The sequence below is a fragment of the Lolium rigidum genome, chromosome 1, assembly GCF_022539505.1.
Source record: "Lolium rigidum isolate FL_2022 chromosome 1, APGP_CSIRO_Lrig_0.1, whole genome shotgun sequence".
In the NCBI taxonomy this organism is placed as follows: Eukaryota; Viridiplantae; Streptophyta; class Magnoliopsida; order Poales; family Poaceae; genus Lolium; species Lolium rigidum.
The window spans coordinates 7,965,119-7,987,876 of NC_061508.1; the positions used below are offsets into that span (position 1 = coordinate 7,965,119).

Consider the following 22,758-nt stretch of genomic DNA (forward strand, 5'->3'; position numbering starts at 1 on the left):
ATTATAACTTCTCTCACTTCTCAATGTCTTGGAATATCCTAAGGACCTACTCAAGAGATGATGATATGATCCTCTAAATAGATGGTTTTCCTAGGAATTCTACCTTGGTATCTTCTGTAGCTTGTTCTTCAGGAAATCTGATAAACCTGCATCTTGTGGTATGCCTCCACCTCCTAGCTTCTTCATCTTGATTCTAGCTAGTTCACATGGAGTGGCTCTATGTGTTTGTTCCCATGTATGATGGTACTTGATGATCAAATGGATGAAGGGTGTGGCTCTATTTATAGGCTTGGGCAAGCTCTAGTATCATGACACCTAAGTGGTGACTCTTGTGTTGGTTTGATGAGTAAGGTGCTTGGTTGTCATGCCCTCATCCATAACAATCCTTTGAGCATGAGGTGGCATAGCTTGGAAAGCAAGTCATGTAGATATTTTCATCCCATGTGGCAAGATCATTATCCTCTCATATGATTTATTTTTGGATAGCCAAGTGGCATTTGCTACTAAATATCTTGTGGATGGTTTTATTATTGTTGATGAGTCACTATATTATATTTGATTGGATTTATATTATAATATTGGTGAAAAGGTTAATTTGAGGGTTATTTCTCAAGTTTGGATAGTTGGTGTTTGATTTCACCAAGGCATGATCATATGAGTTTTAAAATACTCATAGTTAATTTTATTCAAATAGTTTGGAATATAATTCGTAATGTAAATGGATTTAGTTTTATGATATTCCATGTATTTAATAAGTTATGATTTAAATAAGAATGTGTGGCTTGTATGCAATTTAGACCCTGTGGTTTACCTTATTTATAAGTGAATTAAATTACACACAAAAGTAGTTGCTAACTTTTAAGTGTTGTGTAATAGTTCTAATTCCTTTTTATCCAACCTATGGATCAAATTATGTCTACCCAAAATAAGGTTTTAGCAAGGATCACAGTGAAGCTTATAGCGCTTGACTTGATGATCTACTTCAATTCCAGCAAGTCAAGTGAAACTTCAGTTACTGTGGTAAGTTTTATTTGAAAGCGCGAAAATTCCTCGGATTTTCTATGCATGAATGCAATGCACACTTTGGTGTTCTCTCATTTTGTAGCCTCTGAGGGACCAGGGCCAGCCGCAGCCCTGAGTTGTTCCCGGCTCTACGGTGTTGCCCGTCGCTGCCCGCCGGTGGGTTTCTGACCGCAACAACTTCATCTACACCGTACGCACGACCGAGTACGGAACTGCTGCCGAATTGCAGTACCGGACGATCGACTTCATCAACAACGAGATCTGATCTCGTAAGGCTTTGGATCTTCGAGAGTTAGTCTCTCATACATCTCGTTGCTTTGATCTTCATAGATTAGATCTTGCTTCTTCCTAGATTGGATCTTGGTTTTTGTTCATGTTCACGGTAGAAAATTTTCGTTTTCCATGCATCGAACCCATCAAAAGGTTGGAAAGAAAAAATCTTATCGCTGGGTGGGAAGGAAATTCTCTTAAAAGCAATTATTCAATCAATTCCGGTCTATGCTATGGGGGTGTTTAAAATCCCAAAAAAGTCTATGCAAAGAGATGAATGATGCCATGTCTGCGTTTTGGTGGGGTGATACGGAAGAACAAAATAAACTTCATTGGTTTGCTTGGTGGAGAATGTGTATCCCGAAGAAGATTGGAAGAATGGTTTTCAGAGACCTATATTCTTTCAACTTGGCTATGCTTGCCAAGCAAGTCTGGCGATTGGTTACAAATCCGGACTCTCTATGTGCACAAGTCTTGAAGGCAAAATATTATCCGCATGGCGACATTTTAAAAGCAGGTCCTAAGCAGGGGTCCTCTTATTCTTGGAAAAGTATTGTTGCAGGCCTACAATCCTTTAAACGTGGGCATATATGGAGAGTAGGCAATCGAAATAAAATAAATATATGGGAGGATCATTGGATCGCTGATAATAAATCAAGGAAGGTTTTCTCAAGAAAGGGGCAAAGCATCCTCCGAACAGTTGATGAGCTCCTTGCCCATCTGTTCTATGGACTCTATTTCCAAACTGATATTCCCATTCTGTATAATACGCTGATCGAACCGTAAACATATGCATTCTTGTATTATTCCAAGCAACAAAATCATCATTCAGTGAGTCACTAAGAGGAATCCGCAAAAACTTCAGCATCTATATCAAGCAAGTTTTCCTCTAATTATACCTTCATCCCACTCGCCAGTAATAGGGTTCATAAGATGCTAGAAATAATCGAGTCTGGGAGAAAGTGTGGGAATCGGAAGTACCAAGCAAGATTCGGATTTTTATGTGGCGATCTTTATATGGAGTTGTTCCTGGAAGAACTATTCTTGCTGATAGACACATGAAGGTAAACCCAGAATGCCCAGTATGCCAGGGAGGGGCTGAGGATATGAGACACCTTCTATTCACTTGCTCTCAGGCTGGTGAGGTTTGGAAATCTATGGGTTTATCTGACTATATAAAATAGGCGGTGACAGGTGAGCGATCTGGATCTACTATTCTTGAGGATTTACTTTGCCGAGATAATTTGAAGTCGCCAATCCTAGGCAATCTAAAGTTAAAGGAAACAATTGCTGTTACGTGTTGGTACTTATGGTGGCAAAGAAGGGAGATTGTTAAGGGAGAGAGTGTTGCAGGATCTAGGCGCACCGCTTTCGCGATCCATGCTCTAACTTCAAATTTTATTCCGGCAACATCTGCATCTAGTGTGGTGCGTGACATATCATGGAAAAAACCACATTGTGGAACTTACAAGATGAATGTTGATGCCGCTTTTCACTCAAACGGTAGAGGTGCAGCTGGGGCTGTTCTGAGGGATGACCGTGGCGATGCAATTGCCGGCCTAGCGTGCCCATTATCGCATGTGCATGATGCAACGACTGCGGAGGCTTTAGCTTTACATAAGGGACTGGTTTTTCTCTTGATATCGGGGTGACAAGAGTGATGATCGAGACTGATTCTTGGAGGTTATTCAAGCTTGTAACGCGGAGGTGGAAGTCTGGAGCCCATATTCTGCTATTCTCTATGACTGCTTCTCAAAGGCACAAGCATTCGATTTTATTGAATTTATCCATTGTAATAGAGAGGCTAATCAAGTGGCACGTGAACTAGCTAGATATGCTTTAACCTCAAATTCTGTAGTTAGAAGGGATGAGTCTCCTCCTAGTTTTATTTTTCCCTTTGTTCTTAAGGATGTAACTATGTACTGATTAGGAGTAGAAGGTACCAGACGCACTCTTTTCCTTCCAGGGTACATAAGGGGGCTGAAAGGTTTTTAATGAGGCGGCCTGCTGGCTCGGTTTATATATATATGATGTTCAAAAAAAGGTTCTTTTAAAACCTATATTAATGGGGGTAGAGGATAACACATTTGCACCAGTAACATTCTTATGGTGAACGATATTATACAGGGACGGATATTCATTTACCAATAACCTTTGTCCTAGCCAAATATCCTCCTATAATCTAGTATTAAGCCCATTGCCAATATCAAAAGATCACAGCGCCAAGAATTCGATATGGCAGCCGTCCTATATAACTTACCTTATAGGTTTTATGGGACCTTTTTGTCACATAGGATACAAGATGCTCACCACTACTTCATCCACCCTGCGTTGGTCTTGTGGCAAACATCTTCATCGATATCACTATTGCTTTGAAATATTGTTCTCAAATATTGGAAGGAGTCCCTCTTAATCTGATTAAGAGGGATATATAGTGATTAAGTTAATCACTATATATCCTTCTAAACTAGACTTGTATATATATTTGTAGATTTTTTAGAATTGTTTAAGACAAAAAAAAATAAAGTTTTGATTTTTTTAAACAAGTGCACTAAGCTTGGGAGCGAAAGCCACTTTTCGTGGTTTAAATGACTAAAATATTTTTTCACTTGTTCGAAACATCTCTTCTTTTGCTGGTCAATTCTGGAGGAGATCAAAAAATTTACTCACTTCATCATTTGAAAAGATTGATGGCAAGTTAGCTAGAGAAAAGAAATTTAGCATGTCTAAAACAAAATTACCCTCGTTACCAGACCACCTGGCTCTGCGACGCCGACACCTACCGCCGCCCGCCGCCGTAGCATCAACTTTGATCCCGGGCATCTGCCGCTAAGCCCGCCCCCTCAAGCTTCCGCTGCCACGCGTGCCCTCCGAGCTCTCCGCGCCGCCGCCCACACCGCCCTCCCCCGTTGGAGGCAGGCCCCGCCGCCACGGGCGACGCCGACGCTGACGGTGGCAAGGGAGAACGGCGTTGACGCTGGAGCGATGTCTTGGCTCGTCTCCCGAGAGCCGAGAGCTCGAGGACATTTTTCCCTTTCCTGCTGGTGACCACCATCCGTCTTTTCTTTTTACTGAATTTTAGTCCATTTGTAGAGTACACTACTGCGCATAACCCCATAAGCTCCGAACCGATTGATTGTTCTCATATCTCATTTATTTTCCATGGTCAGAACTTAGAGCGGATATGCTCAGTCGTATAACACCGTGTGTTAACTTCTGATTACATAGTACTTGCTATTCATGCCTATTTCTGTGGTGTGCCAGCTGATATTCTTACTGTGAACAGCCATGGACAATCAATTGGGATTTTTTGTTCTCCTGACAGCTGCTTTTAGCTCATAGTATTGTTTTAGGTAAAGTACTAAATTATCAGCGGCCTTGCAAGTATTTTGGCAACTGGAACAAATACAATGGTATGGAGACAAAGTATTCTATTGTTGAAGTTTCAGGCGGAATATCTGGAGATCTTTGGTTTGGCAAATCTTGGTGGGGGCATATGTTTTGTTCAAAACCAACATTGTTTTCCTTTGCTTTATCAGAAAATTATTCGTTGTAGTTTGTACCTTATAGTTGTCAGCATGCAGATGTACACCATTTAGCTGTTCGCTTGTTGCTGTCATATAACATAGGCTAGCTAGGCTGGAATAATCTTAAATACCCATGCTGCATAGAAATAATGGAATTATTTTGTGTTACCCAACAGGGCTCAAACGGAAGGGGATGGTCCCTTGAAAGCACACATGATTAGGTGGCGTTATGATTATCCCTCATGTCCTGTGTTTTATCATGTAGCAGACTCCACCTGTCTAGAAAATATCCTTGATGCCAAATAGCTTGAGTTCATACACGACTTGACTGACCGGTAGCACACAAGAGGAAAGATAATGGGTGCGGTGGCAGAGGCTGCTATGGGTTCAGTGATAAGGAAGCTTGGCGATTTGCTCACCGGCGAGTACAAGCTGTTCAAAGAAGTCAAGGATAGTATCATGTTCCTTAAAGCTGAGCTCGAGAGCATGCATGGGTTCCTCAAGAAGATGTCAGATATAGGGGAGGAGCCTGACGAGCAAACCAAGTGCTGGGTGGATGAGGTGCGTGAGCTGTCCTACGATATTGAGGACAACATTTATGATTTTTTGCTTCATTTTGAACATGAGTGCAATAACACCCCCCAGCATGGCTTTAGGGGATTTATTGATAAGTGCATAAATTTGTTGGGAAACTTCGGTTCACATTTTTTGCCTGGTCATCATCATGAGACCATAAAAGAGTTTCAAGGACTCAAGAGACGTGTTGTAGAGGCGAGCGAGCGGCGCATGAGGTACAAGCTTGATGATGCTATCTTGAAGCCAAACACAGCCATAGATCTTCGCCTTCTGGCACTCTATGCGCAGACGGACGGCCTTGTTGGTATCGAGGGGCCGAGGGAGAACCTAATTCGATTGTTGATGGACAAAAAAAGTGTTTCTGCAGGGCAGATGAAGGTGCTCTCAATTGTGGGATTTGGGGGCCTTGGTAAGACTACACTTGCAAATCAGGTCTATCGCCAACTAGAGAACCAGTTCGAGACTCGAGCTTTTATTTCGGTGTCCCAGAAACCAAACATAGGGAAAATTTTGAGACATATACTTTCTCAAGTCGGTTATGTAGCCCGGGAGGATAACAACATGGAAATATGGTATGAGGATGATTTGATCAGGACACTGCAAGAATTCCTTAAGAACAAGAGGTACACCCGTCAGTAATGACTCCACTTCGAAGTGATTTATCATGTCTTTTGAATTTTCTATTAAAGATGTTTTTACTAAGTATTTTAGCTAGCTAGTATTCTGTTGGGTGAAATTACTGTAGATAAGTATTTTAGCTAGCTAGTATTCTATATGCTTGTGTTAACATGCTTACATCATCCATTGTAATGTCTTCAATCCTTTCGAATTGTCGTTTTATTAATCCTAATTAAACAATCATGTTCCATGAAGCCTGCTCTGTAGTCAGGCAGTGAATTGATTCTTGAAAATTTTGCTGTCCCTTCAGAAGCTAGATGAGTAACAATTTGCAAAGTCAGAAATCTCATAATTGTTTTCCGTCTATTCTGAACGTGAACTTCTTTGAATGAATACTTCAGTTCGTACAAGTGCCAACATAAAGTTCAGTGTTAAGCTGTCATCTTCAAAGCAGCTTGGCAGGTGGTTCATCATTATTATTATTTATTTCAGCAACAAACTGGCTCTTGTGTCATCAAAGCACAAGTAACACACATAGTCTTACGCAGATTGAGAAAAAAAAAAAAACTATGAACATTCAAGTTTGATGCATCTTGCTTCCGTTTGTTTTAACGTTTTGGCCTTTTCAAATTAATTGAAGAAAGTGTGGATGCTTTCATGTATTTTTTACCTGTCCCTGGTGCTTATTATACTTAGTGTGAAATTATTTGGCAGATATTTTGTTGTTATCGATGACATATGGGATGAAAGCACATGGAATATTATCAAATGCGCTCTTCCAGAAAACATAAAAGGTAGCAGAGTAATAACAACTACACGGATTGATACTGTGGCTAGAGTGTGCTGTTCCAATCAGTGTGAGTATGTTTATAGGATGAACTCGCTAAGTAACCAAGAGTCAAGGATGTTATTTTTCAAGAGAGTATTTGGTTCAGAAGATGATTGTCCTCCTTTTCTGGAGGAAGTTTCCGTTAAAATTTTAAAAAGATGCGGTGGCTTGCCACTCGCAATTATCACTATATCTAGCCTTTTAGCTAGTCAACGAAACAAACTGATGGATCAGTGGGAGAATGTACTGAATTCTTTGGGCTCCAGCTTGGAAGTGCATCCCACCTTGGAAGGAATGAGACAAATACTAAGCCTTAGCTACAAAAATCTACCTCATTATTTGAAGACATGCATGCTATATATGGGTATATATCCAGAGGATTTCACAATCGAGAAGAATGATTTGATTAGGCAGTGGGTAGCCCAAGGTTTTGTCAGTAAAGCCCATGGGCGAGATCCGGAGGATGTTGCAGAGGGCTATTTTAATGAGCTTGTCAACAGAAGCATTATTCAACCGGTAGATACAGATCCTAATGATGAGGTGCTGTCTTGCAGAATACATGATATGATGCTTGATCTTATTCTACACAAGTGCAGAGAAGAGAATTTTGTGACCGCAATAAACGAGTTACAAGACATGGTTGGATTGCATGACAGGGTTCGTCGACTCACACTCAACTTTGACGGTGTAAATGTAATAGATGAAACAGTCTTGGGAGCCATCCGGTTTTCACAAGTAAGAGCGCTTGCAAGATTTGGTACATCAGCATATACACCTGATTTCTTAAAGTTCAAGCATCTCCGGGTTTTAACACTTGAATTTCCAAGCGGAAACCATGAACCGGTGGTATTTGACCTCAGTGGAATGTGTCATTTGTTCCAGTTGAGGTATCTAAAAGTTGTAGCTTATGGTAAAATAGTGCTACCAGAGAAAATTCGGGGACTGCAACAATTGGAGACATTGGAATTAGAAACTTCAATATACTATATTGAAGTTCCATCAGATCTTATTCATTTGCGCAGGTTATCGCACCTGATAGTTCCTCGTGGAACACGTCTTCCCGTTGGGTATGGTAACATGACATCCATACGTACCCTGGGACAATTTGATTTGTCCTGGAACTCAGTAAACAACATCAGAGACCTTGGAGGTTTGACCAATTTGAGGAATCTTGAAATTGGCTATACCAATTGTAACTGTTCGGCGCATGTGTGTACCATAAGTATGGATGCTTTGAGCTATGCCCTTGAGAAACTTTGCAGCCCAAATTCTTCTTCTTGTTGCCTTCTTCAGAGACTACGTATGTGGTGCATGCTACCAAGGGTTCCCAAGTCGACAGGAGAGTTCCATAACCTCCGCCACCTTGAACTTCAGGTAATAGAAGTGGAGGGTGATGTTGGAATCCTTGCACGGCTGCAGTTACTAGTCTACCTGAAATTATACATCTTTGGAACTCCTAAAGGGGTCATCACGTTTGGAAGGGGATTCCCTGTTCTCAAGTGTTTTAGCATCACATGTATCAAGATATCGTCGCTGACCTTCGAGACAGGGGCCATGTCCAATCTCCAACGGTTGGAGATAAAGTTCAACGCCCATGGATGGGTGCAGCAGGGCGCTCCACCTGTTGGCATCGAGCAATTGCAAGGTCTGAAGGAAGTCGTTGTAAGTATTGGCTGCTGCTTCGCAAAGGAGTCCGATAGAAAAGCTGCAGAGTCTGCTCTGGGAAAAACCATTGATGTGCACACAGGTGGCCCTATAGGTAACATCAAGTGCAAAAACAGCTTCTTCTGGTTTGAAGACTTCGGATGGCGGGATATCAGGATTACTGACGATTTTAACTTTAGCACTTGAAGGCCAAATGCCGGTACGTAAATACGCTTGTAGAAATGACCCAAAGAAAATTTATTTAACACGCATTATTCATCTCTCTGTTGATTCCTAATCCCTGATCTACACTTCTCCCTCTTGTTATATGCATATATTGTGCGTGTGTGTTGGCCATGTTTAAATGTGAGACCTTTTTTTCAGAACCCACAGGAGTGTGCATGTGAAATTCTTGTGTTCCAAAACATGTCGTTGGCCATGGTTTGTCGAGTGATTGTCGACAGGATTTCTGTGTCAAGCGGGAGGCTGGAGGCCAATGTGTAGCAACCTTTGAACTGTTTGTCGGCATGTCTCGATGGGCGCAGTGTACACAAATACATCTTCGTGCTTCGGCATTGCAACTTCCAAGATTCTTCTTTTACCCCTGTAAAACTGCAAGCTCTGCTGATTTGACATTTCTAGAGCATGTTTGTGACCGACATAAGCTCGTAGCAAGGATGGTTCCCTGTATATTTTTACTTTGTCCTGATGTTTGATATACTACTCCATATGAATATATTTACATAGATACTTTCTTTTAATTTATGATACATAGATATATATGGAAGGAATGCACATGGGGAATTATTAGAAGGGGGCTTGGTAGCATGCAGACTAGTTACGACTACATGAATGCAGACTGTAGTAGTGTGTCTCCAACTTTCTAAACTTAGCTCCGTAAACTACAAAATATAACCCCTGTTTAGGTCATAGAATTATAAGCGGAGAGGTGGTCTCGCCATGACATGGCGTCCTCTTTGAGGGAGGGTCTTTTTGAATCGGTAGAGCCAGAGAGAGGTCAGATATTACATTGGCGATGGAGGTTTGGGCCGGTATTACTTCCCCTGAACTATGTTGTTGTTGACACTTGCCCTCTTGAACTGATTTGTCTCTTTTGTAGTTTTGTTGCAGGAAAGCATATATCTTCGCTGGGAGTACATCCTAAATACTAGTAGTGTAGGTGTACATGTATGGAGTGATAAAAAGTCATAAAATGCATTGCTGCGAGGGAGCAGCGCAGACACCATGAATAAGACAAGGAGTGAGACAGGGGAACGAAAGAGCAGAGTACAAGTTACAGGATGCGTAGGCCAATCAGTTAGTTAGCCAGCCTCCCTAATTTCAGGTATCCTGTTCTTGCATGCCCTGAGCTTCCAGGATTTGCACGCCACGGCTAGGTGATGGCAACGCCCGGCCCTATTAACAAGTATACTGATACATTAGATCGCTAAGCTGCCAAGCGAGAATCTTGCATCTTTTTGGTGCAGTATTGCTCCAAATGATGGGGCAGCGGCATCAATGGACCGAGATAAATTGCCCCCAAATCCGAGAGCCGAAGTTAGTAGTACTAGTACTGCTGTAGTACGTACTGGTTAGGGTTATTGTAGCGTGTCTTCAACACCCAACGGGACCATGTATGAGGTATGGATGACAGGAAGAACTCCGGCAAGACAGGAGGCAAATGTTCCGAAATCTCGAGATCTTTGCTGCCCAGCTAATCCGCTCTCTAGTCCAGAATCCAGATCTACAAGCAACCGTTCAGGCCTGGCCACTCATCCAACCCACACCATTGGCAGTTTTGCCTTGATTCCAAATCAAGCAACGAACATTTGTCCAACTCTGTTTGAGCACCCATCTCCATATACATTACACGATCGATCCAAAACATAGTAGTATAACCGTCTAACAGAGTTGTCAGAGATGCTATTGCCTCCAAATTTTTTTTAAAGCACAAAACTCCGTTCTTAAGTGACTAAACTATTGGCTGGGCAACGGCGACGCTTTGCGTCGCTCTCCTCCTTGAAGGTGGCACTTTGGGATAAGGGGACAGAGGGGGCGATAGTGTGGTGACAATTAATGATGGTGGTGCGGTTCAGGCGAGGCGAAGGGAAGGGAAGGTCCGAGGCGCTATCTTGCAAGTTCAAGACTTTTTGGGTGCTCAACCACTTTTCAGACAACACCCTCGAGCCTGGGTGAGGAGGGAAGGGTGCCTCCTCGGGCAACGACACAACAAGGCGGTCTTTGAGCCGGTTCTTCATTCATTTGGTGTTGGTGCTCCTTCTCTTCGCTTGGTTTGTGTCTCTTTTCATCCGCGACAGTTCTTCGTGGCTTGTTTAAGATGGTCCTTTGGTGGCGCTCCTTGGTGGAGTTCAATTCTGAGTGGCATTGTGTCCAACACATTAGAGGTTTGGCAGTTTAGGGACACATATTAATTCTTGCCGTATGTCCAAACTTGCACTGGTGTGCAGGGGCGCTCCAAGACCTGGCTCCTTATCGATAAAGGACGCTTTATTAATGTTTAAGCAATATACCCAGCCTAGCTAAGATGCACACAACTATCCAAAGAAGTACAATACTATGCAAAAGAACTTTTAGTGTTTAGTGTTTTGTAGTTCCTCCAGGGCCTTTCTCTCAAACTTATTCAAGTTTGTGTAATCAACAACTTTGTATCCTTGCATGTTAAGAGCTTTATTAATTAAAGTTGGGCTCTTTAAGCCTGCTATCTAAAATATTACAAAATTTTACCTAGATATGGATGTATTTATATATCGAAATACGTTCATACGTTTAGATGCATAAGTATTATAGAGACCTGAGTCACTTATTTCCAAACAAACGAAAAGAAAAAGTATTCCGATGGCTGATCTTGCTTTTTCGTGCTAGGCATAGCAGTTTATCAATGGGAAACACGTACAATATGCAGACCGAGACAGGTGCGCTTGGAGAGGAGAACTGAGACACCTATGGTTCACCGCGGTCGTCGCGCGCTCCGTTGCCAATAACGAAGCTCACGTGTGGTCAAAGCCTCTGTATATATACATTCCCCGTCACCGCCACCGCCACCCCGTGTCGCTCCAGGTGCCGTACGTCGTCACCGCGCGGGAGAGGTCTCAGAGAAACACCATTCCCTGAGGCCCCCCTCCGGCGGTGAGGCGGGCACCGGCGAGCCTCACAATGGCGAGGAGCCCCCTCCACGTTCTGCTGTACGTCCTCGCCACGGCGGCCGTGGCCGCAGCAGCGGAAACGGCGGTGCACAAGCCGCCGCCGACCACCAACGTCACCTCCGACGAGGAGTACTGGGCGAAGCGCGCCGAGGAGGCCCGCGCGTACAGCCGCGCCGCGTACGTCGCCGATCCCGTCGCCGAGCTCAACCGCTTCAACCAGGACGTGCTGCGCGCCACGACGCGCCGTTCCCTCGCCCGTTACCGTGGCCCCTGCTTGGCCACCAACCCCATCGACCGGTGCTGGCGCTGCCGGTCCAACTGGGCCAGCGACCGCCAGCGCCTCGCCACCTGCGCGCGGGGCTTCGGCCACAGCGCCCTGGGCGGCGCCGGCGGCAGGACGTACGTGGTCACCGACCCCAGTGACGACGAGCTCATCATCCCCAAGAAGGGCACGCTCCGGTACGGCGTGATCCAGGACCGCGCCCTGTGGATCGTCTTCGCGCGGTCCATGGTGATCAAGCTCTCCCAGGAGCTCATCGTGAACAGCAACAAGACCATCGACGGGCGGGGCGCGCAGGTGCACATCACGGGGGCGCAGATCACGCTGCAGGGGGTGAAGCACGTGATCATCCACGGCGTGCGCATCCACCACTCCGTCCCGCACTCCGGCGGCATGATCCGCGACTCCAAGCACCACTACGGGCACCGCACGCGCAGCGACGGCGACGGGATCTCCATCCTCTCCTCCAGCAACATCTGGATCGACCACGTCTCCATGTGGAGCTGCGCCGACGGGCTGATCGACGTGGTCAGCGGCTCCACCGCCATCACCGTGTCCAACAGCCACTTCACCAAGCACGACCACGTGATGCTGTTCGGCGCCAGCAACTCGGAGACGCAGGACGCCATGATGCAGATCACGGTGGCGTTCAACCACTTCGGCAAGGGGCTGGTGCAGCGGATGCCGAGGTGCAGGTTCGGCTTCTTCCACGTCGTGAACAACGACTACACGCACTGGCAGATGTACGCCATCGGCGGCAACCGGGACCCGACGATCATCAGCCAGGGGAACCGCTTCATCGCCCCCGACGACGGCAACGCCAAGGAGGTCACCAAGCGGGAGTACGCGCCATACAGCGAGTACAAGGACTGGGTGTGGAAGTCGCAGGGGGACGTCATGATGAACGGGGCCTTCTTCAACGAGTCCGGCGGCCAGAACGAGCGCAGGTACGGCCAGATGGACTTCATTCCGGCCAAGAACGGCAAGTATGTCGGAAAGCTCACGCAGTTCGCCGGCACGCTAGGATGCCGCGTCGGCAAGCCGTGCTGATTCTATTGCATGCCGTTGGCCGCAGGCCATCCCTGTGGCTCGGTAATTAACTCGTGTATGTCAACCGGTCTCAGAAGAAGAAGAAATGTGTGTATCCAGTTCAGATGAAGCAAATATGACAAAGTCAAGTGTATCCGCATTGCGTGTTGACTGTATTTTTTTGGGGGGACAAGGGTGGGTCGACAGTTGAGTCACAAAGCCCAGCCCAATAGAGGGACTCCAACAGCCCATTTTTAGCCTGGATGCATAGCATACGCCATACGGATTGATCAGCCTAAAAATTGGCCGCTCTACGTTGCTCCGAATCCGACTCTTGTAATCTACTCCGAGACCAACACGTACATCTAGGCTGATATAAATATTGCCGGAGCAAGCGCTCTCATTGTCGTACACTTCTACTCCTCAAACGTGCAGTTCCTTGCCTGCAATCCAATTTCGGCAGCACGTACCCTGCCGGGAATCGATCAGTCTCACCTCTTTGTCGACCGCAATTACAAGCCTGATGGCGTCCATTGTCGAGGACATCAGCCACGACGTCCACGGTGACTACCTGCATCTCCCGTCCGTGGAGAAAGAGGATGCCGACGACTACACAGACCTGCCATCTCAAGAACAGGAAGAGGAAGAAGAGGAGGAAGAGGAAGAAGAGGAAGAAGAGGAAGAAGAAGAGGAGGAGCAAGAAGAAGAGGAAGAGGAAGACGGGCTCGAGTACATTCGTCCGGAGGGTTTCGTGCTCTTTGCGCTGCTTATGAACCAAGGCAGCTACAGACTCGCGGATATAATAGAGGCGCAAGATGCTGCGGCGAGCACGCCCGACGCCACCCCAAGCATCGGCGTCGCGTGTGCCTCAGACGACGATTCGGAGTTGGGCGAGGCGCTGGAGACGGTGGAGGCGCCATCTGACGGCGGCGACTGTCCGATCTGCTTGCAGGACGATGACACAGCGGCGTGGAAGGAGACCCCGTGCGGGCACCGGTTCCACGGACGGTGCGTCGAGAAGTGGCTTCAGGCGAAAGGGAGCTGCCCGATGTGCCGGAGTCAGCTGGTGGCCACGATTCCCACCGCCGCCGCCACAAGTACTGCTCCAGAGATAGAGCAGTCAGCTTTCGTGGAGTTCTATGATCGGGTTATTGCCAGCTCCGCTCTCACGGAGGAGGAGTAGCTGCTTAATTAGCTAGAGAAAGTGATGATGCTGCTTACGATGGTTTTTACTTGTAATAGAGAAGACCTGATATAATGATATTGAGTTATGGACCATATATAGTATATATATGTTAGCCTTCCTTGTGTAAAAATCAGTTGTAAGAAATGTGTATAGCAGATGCATCTTTGCCGGTAACACAAGATCGATCTGGCAGTGCAGGGTTGTCACTACATGTCACCGCTACTTCTGTGTGCCTGTTTTGCCAAAGGTACTATTGAGTTGGGGCATTCAAGCAATTATGAGGCTTGAAATAACAATTATTTGCGCAAAGCAAGATCTTTTTTTCTGAATAATAAGAAAAACCGTTAAGATTGATCCAATTCTGCATAAGATGGTTGGTACAAATCAAGGTGCTTTTTAAAAGGGTTGATCCTTACATGATAATTTTATAAGTTGGTCAAGGAATCAACAAAATTTCTTCGTTGTAAAAAATTGAGAAGCCTTCTCCTCAAACTTGATATTACCAAGGCATTTGGTACGATAGCATGGCAATTCCTAATGGAAGTGCTTGTCCAAAAAGGTTTGGTAACAAATGGAGAGAATGGATCCCGGGCCCATCGATTTGGTACCTCGGGGTTAAGGGAAGGAGACACCCTCTCTCCCATGATTTTTATTTATTTTGGTAATGGAAGCTCTTAGTTTGTTGTTTGCCAAAGCCGAAGTGAATGGTTTGATCTCCTCCTTCTCCAATGGAAGAAATATTCAGCAAAGACTTTCGGTGTACGACTGTACGTTGGTGATGTTATTATCTTCCTTGAGGCCTCAAACTCAAATGTGGCCGCTGAAAAATTTATCCTGGATATATTTGGTGGAGCTTCTGGTCTAAATTGTAAAATGAGGAAAAAATATATTTCTCCTATCTATTGTTGTGAAGATATCTTTTAGAAGATCAATACTATTTGGAATGCCAATTCACTAGACTGCCAATTAAATATCTTGGACTACCTCTCCATTTTAGAAAGGCACGCACGGAGGAGTTTCAAGAATTAATTGACAAGATTGGGAGTAAACTTGCCTCCCTGGAGAAATTCCATGTTTACAAAGAAAAACAATTATCTATGCCGATGGCAATGCCTTTGCATAGATGTTGCCCTGATGCCGTCAGGTAGTTCGCCATGATGGATGTTGGGAGAGCCCACATGGCAGAGCTACACCGACGACACAAGCTAGGCCGACGGCTACCGTTGGTGTAGGTCCATCTACGCTGACGGTCACACGGCTCCCCTCCCCTGCCGAGACCTACACCGATGACCCCAGCAAAAAAGCCATCGGCGTAGAATCCAGGCCATCGGCATACGTCAAATTTCCTATAGTGATTTAATGCGGACGATGCACGCTCGGGCTTGCTTGCTCCCTTTAAATGTGTGGTGGTTGCTTCCAATGGCAGGTGAGGTGGGAACGCAAGAAAATGTATGTTATTTTCAGCTTTTAAAAAACGTATTCAAGAATTTAGAAATTTTTGAGAAATATTGCACGTAGACGTAGGTACGTAATGGATGCACGTATGTGTGTACGAGTTTTTCGATAAAGGGCGCTTTATTACTCGAAGTATCAAGCATTACACCCAACCTCTGCATAGCTAAGATGCACATAGCCGTTTATAAATCCAGTATCCACGCAAAAAACGAGTACATAAATGCAAAGGAAAAAAGGCCAAGTAGTCGACAACTCCATTAGCTTCAGTCCTACGGCTATGCAGCCACCCATGTTGGATAATAAAGTCCTTGGTCGTATTCTCCAAACGTGTAGACACCTCCGAAATAGGTCTCGGTCATCGGGACATTTGGAACGGTGACCATGAACGGAGCATAGCTGTGCATCTGCAGATAACCTGCATGATATAAATTTTTTTATCATTAAAAACCTTGTCGTTTCTACACAGCTAAAGCGACCATATAACTGCAATCACTCCCACTCGGATAATCGTTTTATACCTAAAATCCATCCCATTTAACCAATTGCCAAATATATTGGTTATACTACGGGGTGGGTATAGAGTAGAACCTATCTGAATGATTTACCATATAGATCTAGCAACCCGACAGTTGAAGAAAAGGTGTTTTATTGTCTCATCTTCATGATAGAACACACATTTCTTGCAACCCTGCTAGTTGCGTTTTACAAGGTTATCTTTAGTAAGAATCACACCTCGACGAAGATACCATGCGAAGACCTTAGTTTTTAATGGTATCATCATCTTTTAGATGGATTTATTATTTAAAATCGGTTGGGTAGGAATGCACAGGGCTTTATACATTGAGGCTACCGAGAATACACCATTCTTGGTAAGACTCCAACGTAATTCATCGGCCCTCGTAGATAACTGTATTGAATCTAACCGCTGAAGCAGTTCGTTCCAAGAGTCGAGGCGGGGACCAATAAGATCACGTCTGAACGTTACCGAGGGTGGAGAAGATTCCATCACCTTCTGCAAGATGTCCCCTTTATAACGAACAATATTGTACAAGGCTGGATACTGTTCACGGAGAGTGGTTGTTCCCAACCATTGATCCTCCCAAAACCGTATCTTCGGCCCATTCCTAATGGAGAAGGAGCCAAATGAAAAAAAATTCTTTGTTGCCATGATGCCATCCCAGAAGTGTGAATCCCCCGGTTTCCAAATAACCTGGGATATCGCTTTTGAGCCTACGTACTTTTTCCGCAACAGTTGTTGCCATACACCGTCCTCGGTTAATAACCTAGCCAGCTATTTTCCTAGCAAGGCTGTGTTTTTAACTTCTAGATTATGGACACCAAATCCACCTTGATCTTTTGGACGGCATACAACACTCCATTTTGTCAATCGATATTTTTTCTTTTCACTATCCCCTCGCCAAAAGAATCTTGATCGGAAGTTGTCCAATCGGTGCAAGACTCATCTGGGTAACTGGAAGAAAGAGATCATATACAGTACCATATTTGTAACTACTGAATTTATGACAACTAATCTCCCCCCAAGAGATAGGAGCTTTCCTTTCCAACTAGTAAGGCGTTTCTGAAGTCGTTCTTCGACGATTTTCCATTCAGCCAGAGTTAGTCTCCGATGATGAATCGGAATACCAAGATAGCTAGTTGGAAAACAACCAAGCCCACAGCCACAGGGGGGCACTTGTCGCTCGCTTCGTAGGTGCACATCACGCTGCAGGGGGTGAACCACGTGATCATCCACGGCATGCGCATCCACAACTCCGTCCCGCACTCCGGCGGCATGATCCGTGACTCCAAGCACCACTACGGGCACCGCACGCGCAGCGACGGAGACGGGATCTCCATCCTCTCCTCCAGCAACATCTGGATCGCCCACGTCTCCATGTGGAGCTGCGCCGACGGGCTGATCGACGTGGTCAGCGGCTCCACCACCATCACCGTGTCCAACAGCCACTTCACCAAGAACGACCACGTGATGCTGTTCGGCGCCAGCAACTCGGAGACGCATGACGCCATGATGAAGATCACGGTGGAGTTCAACCACTTCGGCAAGGGGCTGGTGCAGCGGATGCCGAGGTGCAGGTTCGGCTTCTTCCAGGTGGTGAACACCGACTACACGCACTGGTAGATGTACGCCATCGGCGGCAACCGGGACCCCACCATCATCATCCAGGGGAACCGCTTCATCGCCCCCGACGACGGCAACGCCAAAGAGGTCACCAAGCGGGAGTACGCGCCATACAACGAGTACAAGGACTGGGTCTGGAAGTCGCAGGGGGACGTCATGATGAACGGGCCCTTCTTCAACGAGTCCGGCGGACAGAACGAGCGCAGGTACGACCAGATGGACTTCATTCCGGCCAAGAACGGCAAGTATGTCGGAAAGCTCACGCAGTTCACCGGAACGCTCGGATGCCGCATCGGCAAGTCGTGCTGATTTAATTGCTGTTGATCGCAAGTCATCCCTTTGGCTCTACAATTAACTCGTGTATGTCAACCGATCTTGGAAGAAGAAAAAAATGCGTATATCCAGATGAAGCAAGCAATATGAAAAAGTCAAGTTTATCCCCAATGAAAATTCACGAAAAAGCGTGTCGCTCCTCCATGCGACCGAGAGGGACATGTTGGAGATATGCCCAAGAGGCAATAATAAAATGGTTATTATAATATATCTTTGTGTTTATGATAATGTTTACATACCATGCTATAATTGTATTAACCGAAACATTGATACATGTGTGTTATGTGAACAACAAGGAGTCCCTAGTAAGCCTCTTGTATAACTAGCTTGTTGATTAATTGATGATCATGGTTTCGTGATCATGAACATTGGATGTTATTAATAACAAGGTTATGTCATTATATGAATGATGTAATGGACACACCCAATTAAGCGTAGCATAAGATCACGTCATTAAGTTATTTGCTATAAGCTTTCGATACATAGTTACCTAGTACTTTCGACCATGAGATCATGTAAATCACTTATACCGGAAAGGTACTTTGATTACATCAAACGCCACTGCGTAAATGGGTGGTTATAAAGGTGGGATTAAGTATCCGGAAAGTATGAGTTGAGGCATATGGATCAACAATGGGATTTGTCCATCCCGATGACGGATAGATATACTCTGGGCCCTCTCGGTGGAATGTCGTCTAATAGCTTGCAAGCATATGAATGGTTCATAAGAGACCACATACCACGGTACGAGTAAAGAGTACTTGTCATGAGACGAGGTTGAACGAGGTATAGAGATACCGATGATCAAACCTCGGACAAGTAAAATATCGCGTGACAAAGGGAATCGGTATCGTATGTAAATGGTTCGGTCGATCACTAAAGTCATCGTTGAATATGTGGGAGCCATTATGGATCTCCGGATCCCGCTATTGGTTATTGGTCGGAGAGAGGTCTCAACCATGTCTACATAGTTCGCGAACCGTAGGGTGACACACTTAAGGTTTGATGTCGTTTAAGTAGATATGGAATATGGAATGGAGTTCGAAGTTTTGTTCGGAGTCTCGGATGGGATCCAGGACATCACGAGGAGTTCCGGAATGGTCCGGAGAATAAGATTCATATATAGGAAGTCACTTTCCAAGTTTGGAAATGATCCGGTGAATTTATGGAAGGTGGTTTCTAGAATTATCCGGAATAAATCACTATGGAAGGAGGAGTCCCGGAGGGACTCCACAAACCCTAACCAGCCAACCAAGTGGGAGGGTGGAGTCCATGGTGGACTCCACCTCCTTGGCCGGCCAAGTAAATGGGGGAATGGGAGAGTCCCTGTCCCTCTAGGTTTCGTCCATAAGTCAGTTTTTCTGTTGGGGTCTTATTCGAAGACTTTGGGCAAACCCTTGGGGTTCCACCTTTATAATGAGGAGGAGAGGGAGGGGGCTGCCCATGGCTTGGCCGCACCACCCTTGCCCCCTTGAGGCCGGCGCCCATAGCCCCCTCTCCCAAACCCTAGCCGCCCCTCCTCCACCACCTCTCCCGCATACGCTTAGCGAAGCTCCGCCGGAGATCTCCATCGACACCGCCACCACGCCGTCGTGCTGCCGGGATTCCAAGGAGGATCTACTACTTCCGCTGCCCGCTGGAACGGGGAGAAAGACGTCGTCTTCATCAACACCGAACGTGTGACCGAGTACGGAGGTGCTGCCCGATTGTGGCACCGTCAAGATCTTCTACGCGCTTTTGAAAGCGGCAAGTGATCGTCTACCGCAGCAACGAGAGCCTCCTCTTGTAGGCTTTGGAAATCTTCAAGGGTTAGTCTCGTTCACCCACTCGTTGCTCCCGTCTTCTAGATTGCATCTTGGCTTGGATTGCGTTCTCGCGGTAGGAATTTTTTTGTTTTCTATGCTACGAATCCCTTCAGTGGTATCAGAGCCGTGTCTATGCATAGATGGTTGCACGAGTAGAACACAATTGTTTTGTGGGCGTTGATGCTTATGTTGTCTTTAGTTTGAGTACTTTGCATCTTTGTGGCATAGTGGGATGAAGCGGCTCGGGCTAACTTTACATGACCGCGTTCATGAGATTTGCTCCACGCTCGACATGCAACTTGTATTGCATAAGTGGCTTTGCGGGTGTCTGTCTCTCCTACTATAGTGAAGATTCAATTTACTCTTCTATTGACAACACTAGTATCACCGTTGTGGTTCATGTTCGTAGGTAGATTAGATCTCACTCGAAAACCCTAAACCACGTAAAATATGCAAACCAAATTAGAGACGTCTAACTTGTTTTTGCGGGGTTTGGTGATGTGATATGGCCATAATGTGATGATGAATATGTATGAGATGATCATTATTGTATTGTGGCAACCGGCGAGGAGCCTTATGGTTGTCTTTAAATTTCATGTTGAGTAGTATTTCAAAGTAGTTGTAATAGTTGCTACATGAGGTGAACAACCATGAAGACGGCGCCATGGACCTTGACGCTACGCCGATGATGATGGAAATCATGCCCGTTAATGATGGAGATCATGTCCGTGCTTTGGAGATGAAGATCGAAGGCGCAAAGACTAAAGGGCCATATTATATCACATATGAATTGGATGTGATGTTAATCCTTTATGCATCTTATTTTGCTTAGATCGCGACGGTAGCATTATAAGATGATCCCTCACATTAATATCAAGATAATAAAGTGTTCTCCCCTCGTATGCACCGTTGATATAGTTCATCGTTTCGAAGCATCTCGTGATGATCGGATGTGATAGACTCAACGTTCACATACAACGGGTGTAAGCCATGTTGCACACGCGGAATACTTGGGTTTGCTTGACGAGCCTAGCATGTACAGACATGGCCTCGGGACAACGGAAACCGAAAGGTTGAACACGAGTCATATGGATGATATGATCAACATGTTGATGTTCACCATTGAAGCTACATCATCTCACGTGATGATCGGTTTTGGTGTAGTGGATGTGGATCGTGTACCACTTAACAACTATGAGGGATGTTGTATTAAGTGGGAGTTCATTAGTAATTAGATTAAAACATGAACTAATTATCATGAACATAGTCTGAGTAATATTTTGAATTAATTTTGTAGTTTTGGCATCCGTTTTCTACCATGCGCTAGTCTTGTAATTGAGATAGAAATACTGTTAAATCTGACAAGTAACTTTACAGACTGGTACCGTATTGTTAAAGAATCAAGAAATGATTAAGTTCTATTGCAAACTTTTAGTAAACCTCACATTTTTGATTCAAAGAAGTATGGTTTCAATTAGTACCTAAAGTTATCTTGTCTCCGTGAAACTTGAAGTTCAAATGTGTTTGAAAAGTAAGGAGCTGAAAATTTAGTTTTCAGAAATAATCAAGGTATGAGATATATGTGATGTCTAAGACCTTATTGCAACATGATAGAATATAATTTGGTGAGACTACATAAACTCATAAGTTTTATGGGAATGTACGAAGGCTGAAGACGCAAGGCGTCCCAATCCTCCAACTATTGGGGCACTAACAATATTCGCATATCCATGAAGTTATCATCCTTAGTATGCACCGTTGCTAAGACTCGTAGTTTCGAATACTAAGGTATAGATTCTATGTGTGCATACAACGGGTGCAAGCCAGATTTGCACATACGAATACTGAGGTTAAACTTTACGAGCCTAGCATGTACAGACATGGTCTCGAAAAGTCGTCATGATATGATGGATAAAATTATGAGTGAAATTGTTCATCATATTAAAAGGTTACTAATAGTGAAATCCGGAACACTTGTCATATGATAATCAACTTCAAAAGTAAGAACCTCAAGGTTATTGGTATTTGACCAACAAACCTAGAAGTTATTGATGTTGAAGTGTTTTTCTAAATAATGAGGAAAGCTAAAAGAGAAACTACAAAAGATTATTGGCAGAAAGAAAGAAAGAAAAGACTAGAAAGTCTAGCTCAGGTGTATATAAATGATATACATGTTATGGATGTATTCCTCGTTTGGTCACACAATGAAATTCTTGGGTATTTGTACCATATTGATTGGTATGAAGTGTCATACAAAACAACGCAATACAAGAATACAATGGCCTAAGTGACTAACAAGGAATATGACAGGTATGCACGTCTGGAACAAAAATAAAGTGTTATTATGTTCATCGTTGGCATTCTATCTAGCCCTTAGAATTTATAATAAAGAACTTAATAATTGTTATTTTGCTCTGGTCAAATGAAAACAATGAGTTGTTCAAATTATGACATTACTCCATGTACGATGGATAAGTTATTATAAATCTTAATGGTGAAACACACACACACATAATACGACGCTAAAATGCCATAAGGCAAATGATTTGAATTCCACTTATTTGTGGAACCGCCATTTAGGTCATGTTAGAAAGGAACGCATGAAGGAACTCCATGCAAATGTATTTTTGGAGTCATTTGATTTTTGAATCGTTTGGCGCTTGCAAATCTTTTCTAAAAAAGAGAATGACTAAAATACCGTTCATAGGCCAAGAGTTGAATGGGCAACTAACTTAGTGGAAATATACATGATGATGTATGTGGTTCACTGGGCATAGTTGTGTGCGGGAGATTCTTCTACTTCATGAAAACTTCCAACAATGAATTGAGTATATATATGTGGATATATTCGATAAGGAAGAAGTTTGAAACATTTGAAT

The 22,758-nt window shown here is 44.6% G+C and overlaps 2 protein-coding genes and 1 pseudogene across 2 annotated transcripts; all 3 read left to right on the forward strand.

Annotated features, from left to right (window-relative positions):
- The first annotated feature begins 4,497 nt into the window (after positions 1-4,497).
- On the forward strand, positions 4,498-8,728 carry LOC124666933 (disease resistance protein RGA5-like). Its single transcript, XM_047204268.1, has 2 exons — positions 4,498-6,019; positions 6,729-8,728. Exons 1-2 carry the CDS (start codon positions 5,178-5,180, stop codon positions 8,692-8,694), a joined length of 2,808 nt encoding a protein of 935 aa, XP_047060224.1. The 5' UTR covers positions 4,498-5,177; the 3' UTR covers positions 8,695-8,728.
- Positions 8,729-11,661: 2,933 nt separating this feature from the next.
- On the forward strand, positions 11,662-12,981 carry LOC124666943 (pectate lyase-like). The gene has a single exon (XM_047204281.1). It carries the CDS (start codon positions 11,662-11,664, stop codon positions 12,979-12,981), a length of 1,320 nt encoding a protein of 439 aa, XP_047060237.1.
- A 748-nt stretch (positions 12,982-13,729) lies between these two features.
- Positions 13,730-18,050, forward strand: LOC124703635 (annotated as a pseudogene).
- Positions 18,051-22,758: the final 4,708 nt, after the last annotated feature.

What these genes read in the sequence shown, in the direction of transcription:
- LOC124666933 (XM_047204268.1), top strand. Translation starts at nt 5,178, where the DNA reads ATGGGTGCGGTGGCAGAGGCTGCTATGGGTTCAGTGATAAGGAAGCTT. An exon ending in GAATTCCTTAAGAACAAGAG is followed by an intron (nt 6,020 to 6,728) that starts GTACACCCGTCA and finishes ATTATTTGGCAG; the next exon opens with ATATTTTGTTGTTATCGATG.
- LOC124666943 (XM_047204281.1), top strand. Translation starts at nt 11,662, where the DNA reads ATGGCGAGGAGCCCCCTCCACGTTCTGCTGTACGTCCTCGCCACGGCG.